The 9828-nt window shown below is 39.1% G+C and overlaps 1 protein-coding gene across 1 annotated transcript; it reads right to left on the bottom strand.

Moving 5' to 3' along the window:
- Positions 1-3215: 3215 nt before the first annotated feature.
- On the bottom strand, positions 3216-9503 carry LOC121736046 (cadherin-related tumor suppressor-like). The gene is made up of 3 exons (XM_042127091.1): positions 7343-9503; positions 4365-6409; positions 3216-3227 (listed from the first exon to the last, which is right to left on the bottom strand). The coding sequence occupies exons 1-3, from the start codon at positions 9498-9500 to the stop codon at positions 3216-3218; spliced, it is 4215 nt and encodes a 1404-aa protein (XP_041983025.1). The 5' UTR covers positions 9501-9503.
- Positions 9504-9828: the final 325 nt, after the last annotated feature.

Raw genomic sequence — 9828 nt, 5'->3', positions numbered from 1 at the left:
TATATCTAAGTTCTAGACCTTTACTTATATGTGCCCACAAATATTTTTGTTGTATTATTTAGCCCGGAGTAAAGGAATTTATAAAACTATTAAAAAAATATTATCTTGCCTATATCTAACGTAACATGACGTGTTATTCAAAAATTTTATTCAAAAATTAGTAAGTTTATTTTAAGCTATTGAAGAGTATTTTTTTTTCTTTTGGAAACAGAATAAAAAACTTTTTAACACTTTTTCTTATAACGTTATAAATCTAAATCATTACTACTCTTACTACAACTATAATTACTGTGTTATGTAGATGCCCTTTATAATGGTTGATCCACGGTTATCCTCCTTCCTTTCAAACTCTTTTTCTCATCAAAAGGTAGCTTCTGTCGTTCCGATTAAACTATATTTAGTAAAGAAAATTGCATAATGAGATCAATTATTTTAAAGTAAAAAGAAGCTTACAAACGGACAGACAAAAATGCGACTAGTTTTATACTATAGTAAAAAAACACCGCAGACTCACAATATATACTAGTAAGCTCCATGTTAATGATATACTACACGTACCATAGGTCAAATGGGGGTTAGGTTAGACAAACACATCATTACATAAGAAAAAGGCTTCTATGCCCCGATGTAGAGAAAGTCCGGAGCGGGCGATAAAAAGTGCTATAGCCGGGTCGAAGAAAGTCCGCATCCTGTGTATCACACAACCCAGTTTATCACAGCAATTATATACTTCATTAACGATTAAAACACTATTTACAACTGCTAGTATGTATTTACTTTAGATTACTACTGTGTACATTTAACGAGTGGGAACATAATATAAACTTAAATAATTGAAATAACTCTACAATCCTAGACTTCGCGGTTTGGCTTCACACGCAACCTAGATTCTATAACCTTACAAAGGATTATAATATCATCTATACTTCCATACTAATATTATCAATTCGAAAGAGTGTCTGTCTTTCTGTCCGTCTGTCTGTATGTCCGTTACCTCTTCACGCCCAAACCACTGAACCGATTTTGTTGAAATTTGGTATAGAGATACTTTGAGTCCGAAAAAGGACATAGGATACTTTCCTATCTCGGAAAAATGTACGGTTCAGGTGCGATAAACCAATTTCAGCGCAATGAGTTGCGAGCGTCATCTAGCACTTACTTTATTTACGAGATCATCACATAATACAAAGAAGATGTATTTATTAATTATTAACCAAAAAGTAAAGATAGCTTCTAAACGTTGAACCACATAATATATTGTATTCTAAGCGTGTTTCGGTATTATACTTGTGTACCTATCACTCTCCATGACCGACGTTCTGATGACCCATCGCTAAATTTATTATCCACTGCATTTGGGGATTTAAGGCCGCTGATAAGGCTTTTAGGCCACCCGGACGTTATCACAAAAAACCCATTAGGACTAAACGGCCCGACTCATACATTGTGATAGCACATGGCAAGGTAGTAGATCAGTGACTCGGTAATACTTAAATTGGGATTTATTTAAAGGTACTGATAACAGGGAATTCGATTTGCGATGTTTTCGAAGTTGCATTGCGACTTCTGAGAAGTTGCCCGTCAATTCGGGATGAAAATCAGAGAAAAAAATATAATGACAAACCTACCTATTTTTTATAGTAATTTTTGTGTAGCAACATTCAAAACATCACATTGTATATAGGGACTTTATAGTTATACTCTGTTTTGACCTTGTATGATCTGTTAGAAAAGTAACTTTTCCGATAAAAACAAGACATTGAATGACTAAAGCGTCTGTATAAAAAGTGTGAATATTGGTAAAGTGATAAAATGACTAGCACAAAAGTATTTTAAGTCAACTGTAATTAAGAGATAACTTTAAATATTTCTCACCATAAATAAGCATTATTTATATTCACAAACACACATTCTTCACACTACAGCAATCAATTCGATTAAAAACAACAGTTAATAGTGTCGTAGTACTGCGATTTGTGATAGGTACTGGCGTGAAGCTTCATTAAGGGAGAGGAATGCGGGCCTAATGCGCTTTCCTTGTCACACCCTGTGCATCTTTTTGCAATCAGTCAGTGCCAACTTTGAAAAAGAAACTGGGGAGTTTTACAAATAATTGGGGCAGGAATTAGTAGAGTTTGTGGTATACGACTTTGAATGCTATAAGAACGCATATTCTACTAGTACAGATTTGTATTTTGATGCTAAATTATTGTGTCCCGAAGTTAAAATATATTAGTTTAATATAAAAACATGGTTTATTAAATTAATTGACTATGTTATTATAATGTTATTAGTTTCCACTGTTTCCTACGTCAAAATTACGCTAGCTTTTCTATACCATATTTCCCACACTGTTGAACTATTATGCTAGAGTTCTACTATCTATTGTGAGAAGCTAAGTACCTGATATCTAGCTAGGAAGACCGAATATAGAAGAACATTGCGAGGCAATGCATTACACTTAAGAGCATACTTAAGTCTTAAGATCATGTAAATTTATGTTTCTAAGCAAAAAAACATATTTCAATGAAATTTTAACTTAAATTAGCTGAATATATTATGTAGACTCAAACAAAAAACGCATTGAACGTATCTAAAAGTAGATACCATGTAATCGAATACTGTACGAAGAGATTAATATTTTAAGCCGCGATAAAGAAAAATAGTTTTCTAATGCAATATATTAGAATTATCGTAGCGACAAAGGCACTATAAATTAAGATGTTCCAGCCGTTTATTCAGCCATTTCCTACAGATAATAAAAATGCAAGAGGATATACATTGTGGGGATTATCCGAATTCTCGCGAGTGATTTAGACTTGCATTCAACGATAGCTTCGCTGGTATTCCAGCGTTTAATCTCTTCATCACACTAGAGTCTTCACCTGCTTCCCGATTATAAATTTTTCAGAATAGCACTTGCTTCAGATCTATGTATAAGAATAGAATAATTTAATTGCTGAATTGAAGTAGTATACTTAATTTAATCGCATACATTTTTTTAATTACGTAACGTGAATAGTGTCAACATATAAAAATCTTGTTTTATGACGTTTTTATCGCAATTTATATTTTTTCACATTTTGTTTTTTATAGAATCTAAACTTAAGCCATACTAATATGATATTATACTAATATTATAAATACTAAATGTGTGTGTGTGTCTGTTTGTCTGTTACCTTTTCACGCCCAAACCGCCGAAATTAGGTATGGGACTATATTGATTCCTGGGAAAGGACAAAGAATACTTGTATCCCGGAAAATATACGGTTTCCGCTCGATAAACGAAATGTAGCGCAAAGGAATTGCGAACACCCTCCAGACTCAACTCTCAAGTATTCATATTAAGTAGGTACACTTAAATTGAATTCGTAGACATATTTAATTACTCTTTTAGAACAAGAGGTGACAAACGTATCACTTTTCACGAAGAGGTATCAGCTAGTAAAAATATCATTCGGTCAACGACATTGCCTTGAGATTGAATTGGCATATCGACTTTATTGACCCGCGCATAACGCTGGCCGCCGTTTATTGCCGGCATAAACCTGACATTTATATTAATATATTTAAAACATACGACTTATGAAGACATCCAATAAAAATATTTCTCAAATCAGCATAACAGATATCGAAAATATTTCCAGGATAAGTTTGGATAATATTGGCAGTTTTAAAAAAGCTTTTTTATCATATTTATTGGCCTGACAGGTTGCATTTCTATTTATTCTTTAAATCGTTTAGGTGTCATGAAAAATGAAATAATTTATCAGCTTGTATTACAACAAAAAACACACACCACAAACGTGCTTAAAAAATTGGCCGTTGCTTAGGTACAATTAACGAAGCAAGAATATTTTTTTAATATTTAATAGTTAACGCATTGAAACATTATTTTTTCATTAGCACATACAAATCTGAAATCAATTATTTTCAACCAAATATATTTATTACGGAGAAAGGTAAATTATTTTGAATAAAATTCATGTTCCCCGTAATCTGTGAAAGGTTTGAACGAATGATATCGGGCGGGTTATCGTTAATTTAGAGCTCGCGATTAGAGCCGAGCTGCGCTAACGAGCATTCGTTTCCTTTTTTTTCGGTGCCGATGTTTTGTCTCAGCCGACGTTGGCCGGATAATTGGAGTTTGACCCGACCATATTCACACAGATACGGTGATCAAATTGACACTTGTTTAAACACTCGTTTGTTTTGTTAAGCACTTAATAAGAGATAATTATTAAAAATGTAAAAATATCGAATAATTTTGATAAAAATAATCATAACAAGGATAGACCGGTAAATCTCATTAAAAAGTAAACAAATAGAACAAGCCACAAACAAGTGATGAAATGTAAGATTACCTTAGTAGTTGTAGACTGCAGAGGAGACCCCGACGACACAGCACACACCTCCACCTCGTACCTCTCAATGCCCGCCTCCCTGTCCAGAGGCACAGCTGTAGACAGAATCCCTAGGGAGGAATCTATATCGAACAGCCTGTCCACCTGCTTATTATCACCGGTCACATTCACTATGTAATACTCTAACATCGACTTGTAATTGTTCGTTAGGTTCAACACGGGAGTCCCTGCCGGCTCGTTCTCCGCGACCGATACGCTGTTCGCGTTCGACCACGTTATACCTTCCAACGCAGTCGCGCCCATTATAACAGTCAAATAAGTCTCTGTACTCTTCTGCTCACTCAGCACGGCCTCATCGGTGGCCTTTATGACGAGGTTCCATCGCGCGTTCGGCATGGCCGGTGGATAACGCAACGTCAGAGCCCCGTTGCTTCTGTGCAGGTCGAACATATCGTTCCCCCCGTGGATAAGCTTGTAGGTCACGAGACCGTTAGTTCCAGAGTCCATATCTCTAGCCAAAACGTTCATAATGAATATCCCACGACCTGCACTTCTACCTAACCTATTCGAAGGGATCACAGCAGCATTCATTGACACGAACACGGGAGCATTATCGTTTATGTCCTCGACGATTACGGTCACCAACTTTTCCGCAGACAATCTCGCCGATGGCGGCTCTGCTCTATCGTATGCCACGACGGTAATACGGAACGTATCTATACTTTCCCGATCGATAGGCAGCAGCGTATGAATCACTCCAGTGATATTGTTGATAGCAAAATGCCTTTTGTTATCCTCAGGATCTTGATGTGTTATTGAATAATAAACTTTGCCGTTTATTCCCGAATCTGGATCCTCCGCTGTGACAGTAACTATAGGAGTATGTATTGGTATACCTTCTCGTATTTGTCTTACGATCGCGGTGTTTGTAAATACTGGTGCGTTGTCATTGGCGTCTATAACGTTGACAACAAAAGAAATACTTGAAGATAGACTCGGACTGCCATTGTCTGTTGCTGTTATATTTAGGACGTACGACACTAACTCTTCGTAATCTAAATGCTTATGTAAAAATAGTTCGCCTGAGTAACTGTCTATATAAAATGTATCCTTCCTGTTTCCCGAAGTAATGGAATATTGAATCTCGTTATTGACTCCTAAATCAGCGTCAGTTGCATGAAATTGTATCAACTTTTTATTGATCGGCTCCGTTTCTAAAACAGAGATATTCATACGTGTTTGTGAGAAAACTGGAGCATTGTCATTTTCATCGAGAACATCTATTGTGATAGTTGTCGTAGAAGATAGTCTTATAGATTGCCCCGAATCGTGTGCCATAACAGTTAATCTATAATGATCTAAGGTTTCTCTATCTAAAGGCTTTCTGATAAACAATTGGCCAGTTGCTTCATCTAGATTGAATTTGTCCAAATCATCACCGCCTATTAGTTTGTAATAGATGTCACCGTTCAAGCCTTCATCTGCGTCTGTAGAATACACTCTCATAATGGAGGCTCCAACTGCAGCACCTTCCGAGACCTCGACAGAATATGGCGTCTGAGTAAACACTGGAGCGTTGTCATTTACGTCCGTAATGTATATTGTAACTCTTACTGAATCGGACAATCTCACTCTGCCATTGTCGCTTACTGTGACAGTTAGAGTAATATAATTTTGTCCAGTGGTCTGCTCTAAGCTTTCACGATCAAAAGATTTTGTTGTGCGTATAAAACCATTTCTGGAGTCTATTCGAAAATCATTTTGTGAACTAGATAAACTAAATGTAAGCTCAGCATTACGACCAATATCTTTGTCTATAGCTGTTAATTTTCCAACAAATGTATCTGGAGGTTCATTTTCCCTAATTTTGAAAACAAATGTGGTGTTTGTAAATTGGGGACTATTATCATTCTCATCTAAAATATGTATTACTAATGGTACTTGTGAAGACCTTGCTGGTGTTCCTTGATCAGACGCCATTATTGTTAAAGAATAGTAATCCTTTTCTTCTCTATCGAGAGCACTCTTTACATACAGGAATCCATCTGGAAAAACTCCGAATTTACCATCCGAATTTCCTTCCACAATTGTGTAGTATATTCTTCCATTTAAGCCGAGGTCTGCATCTGATGCTGATATAGCAAAGAATCTGGTATTTACTAATGTAGATTCCAATAGCGAAGTCTCATAGGAGGTGTGATCGAATACTGGCGTGTGATCATTGACATCATCTATAACTACTGTGACTGTATGCTTTGTTGCGAGAGGAGGTTTTCCGTTATCAGCAGCGGTAACTTCCATCATAAGAATAGTACCTGGCTCATTTTCAATTGCTTTATTCAAATATATTACTCCAGTTGTAGGTGAAATCCTGAAATTATTATCCGGGTTATATGATAATGTATAAGATATCGTTCTATTTGATCCTGAGTCACGGTCTGTCGCTCTTGCGAAATAAATTTCTTGTCCAACTGCCATGTTTTCGGGAATGTGTATTTCTTCTTTACCCTCAATAAAAATAGGATAGTTATCATTTACATCTAATATAGAAATATTGACTGTTGCAAAACCAAAAGCCAAGCCAGTTTTAGCCATTACTTTTAAATGGTATGTCATTTTTTCCTCTCTATCTACGTTAGATTCTGTTGTTATTATGCCACTTTTCTCGTCTATTTTGAACACATGATTTTGATCTCCTTCTAAAATATAGTAAGATATCGAATCACTTATCATTCTTGATTTAATTTTACCAACAACGCGATTTACATGTGTTTTACTTACACCTTCATCCTCCGTTATTTTAAAAGTGTAACCATTTACACTCTCAAAATCGAGGTTTTTACTTTCAGATTTTTTGATTATCTCTACTATTGCGTCTTCAGAAGCTCTTCTGTTTCCTTTATCTTTACATGATATTTTTAAAGTATATGATGATTTTGAAGCTTTACGGAAATCTTTATGAAGTACTATTTCTCCTGTCAAAGGATCTATGTCAAAATATCCATCTCCACCGCTTTCAATTTTATAGGTCAATTTTGCATTTTCTCCTTCATCACGGTCGTAAGCTAAAACTTGAAGTATTTTTGAGCCTACTGACAAATCTTCAGTTATACTTTCGATATAAATCTGTGGATAAAATACTGGATCATTGTCATTCACGTCCAGAACTTTCAAAAATACTGTAGCTGAAGAGGTCTGGGGTGGAAAACCTTGATCTTTTGCAATAACTAAAATTTCATACGCGGGAATTTTTTCTCTATCCAGTTCAATCACAGCACTTAATTGTCCAGTTATAGCATCGAGCGAGAAGGTGTTTGGATATTTCTTTTCTGTAGTACCTGACAAATAGTATGATACAGAGCCATTTGTACCTTGATCATAGTCAGATGCTGTCAATATCATTATTTCTTTGATAGGTTTAATATTTTCTTGAATAGTAGCATTTATTTGGCTTTGCGGAAAAGAAGGTGCTTCATCATTCTCATCGAGTATCGTCACCTTGAGCCTAGTATAAGCCCATTTTGGGTTTGGTCCTCCATCTCTTGCGGAAACATTTAACTCGACAGTACCTTGTATCTCCCTATCCAAAACAGATTTTGTAGTAACCAAACCAGTGACGTGATCAATTATGAACCATTGTTGTTGATTGCCATCGTGAAAGTCATAGAAAATTTCTGCATTCACACCTGTGTCCTCATCGGTTGCCGTTATTCCAGCTACATAAGTTCCAATAGGTGCAAGCTCACTTAATACAGTAGAATATTCAGATTTTTCAAATACAGGCTCATGATCATTTACATCATTGACATGTATAACTAAAAAGGCAGTCGACGTTCGAGAAGGCACACCTCTGTCTGTAGCTACCACCGTCAAATTGTATTTGCTAATTTCTTCTCGATCTAGAATTCCATTGACATGCACGATATAGACGCTGCTAGAATTTTCTAAACGAAAATGATTCAATTCATTTCCTGCTATTATACTCACGCTAGTTATTCCATTTAATCCTGCATCCAAATCGGTCACCGTGATTGCGGCAACCAGGGATCCATTTTTGGCATTTTCGTCAACTGTAGCTACATTAGCAGTCGGTGGAACGTACGTGAACGTAATTACAGGATCGTGATCGTTTGCATCTATCAAGTTTACAGTTACATACGTTCGTGCGTCTTGTCGAGGCACACCGTGATCTTTTGCTATAACAGTTAACACACAAGTCATGTTGCAAGTCGCATTCCCGCAGTACTTCGGACAGTTTAACTTTTTTGTCGTCGTTATCACACCAGATTCGGGATCGACTGCGAATTGTTTCTCAGTGTCCGTCACTTCGTAGGTGATTTTACTATTATCGCCGAGGTCACTGTCCGTGGCCGTGACCTTGAGCACCATCGTTCCCGGGGGAACGCTCTCGTTCAGCGACACCGAAAAGTCACTCTGATCGAATATCGGAGGATTATCGTTCACGTCCAAAATCGAAACGTTCACTTGAAGAAATCCGTACTTGGGCGGGGACCCTCCATCGCGGGCGGAAATATTTAAGATATAAAAGTCATTAGTTTCCCTATCGAGCTTTCCGGTCGTCTCCAAGTGCAAGTACGAGGTCTGACCGCTCGGGTTCACCGTGACGTTCAACCGAAACTTTCCCTCGTCGTCGCCGTCCACGATCCGATAGTCGTTCGTTATTCCGTTCTCCCCTAGATCCTTGTCGGTGGCGGCGTCTAGCAGGAGCTTGGTGCCGGGCGCCGCGCTCTCGGAGAAGGCGACGGCGATGCTCGGCTCCGGAAACTCCGGGTAGTTGTCGTTGACGTCCGTCACCCGCAGCCGGACCTCGATCGGGTACGTCGGCTGGCTGGACAGCACCACGAAGGCGTAGCGGTCCACACTCTCACGATCTAACACCACACTAGTTTTTATCTCCCCGGTCACCGGATCGAGAACGAACTCCTTCGGCGGCTCGTTGAAACGATACGTGAAGCCGGGCTTCGTGGGGATCCTCCCGACGACGGTGCCGACGGGCTGGGCCTCGGCGACGCGGAGATCGACGCCGGTGTCCGCGGCCCGCGACTGCATCTGCTCGGCGGCGCGCACGCCGGCCAGCAGCGCCAGCGCCAGCAGCGCCCCGAGCCACCGCCCCATCGCGGTCACGACGCCGGTGGACACATCGCTTCCCGCCGGAGAGCCGGGCGCCCGGAGCGCGTTGTGTCCCTCTCGCACGCCGCACTCTCTCAGGTATGCAACATGGCCGCGCCGACCCGAGCACGAATATCTCACGGCGCGACCCGCGCTGCCCGTCACACTGACAATCCGACGCACGTGACACTGGCACCCGTCCGCGACGCGACCGACGCGCACCGTACACTCGAAATATCGCAGCTTTCAGTTACCGAACCGTCTCTTTATTTACACTGTGTCACAGAAAGTTTCGTTTAGCGCGAGCTGCGGGCGCGGCGGATCGTCGTGCGGG

The sequence above is a fragment of the Aricia agestis genome, chromosome 2 (assembly GCF_905147365.1).
Source record: "Aricia agestis chromosome 2, ilAriAges1.1, whole genome shotgun sequence".
NCBI classification, from domain to species: domain Eukaryota; kingdom Metazoa; phylum Arthropoda; class Insecta; order Lepidoptera; family Lycaenidae; genus Aricia; species Aricia agestis.
The sequence above is the reverse complement of the archived record's forward strand: the minus strand, read 5'-3'. Positions and strand labels throughout refer to the sequence as shown.

Excerpts from the sequence above, each read along its gene's own strand:
- LOC121736046 (XM_042127091.1), bottom strand. The coding sequence starts at position 9,500 with ATGGGGCGGTGGCTCGGGGCGCTGCTGGCGCTGGCGCTGCTGGCCGGC. Across the intron at positions 6,410-7,342 it reads TTTTGACATAGATCCTTTGA|ATGGATTCCTGTATGTAAAG; the intron begins CAGGAGAAATAG and ends GAGTTTTTCCAG.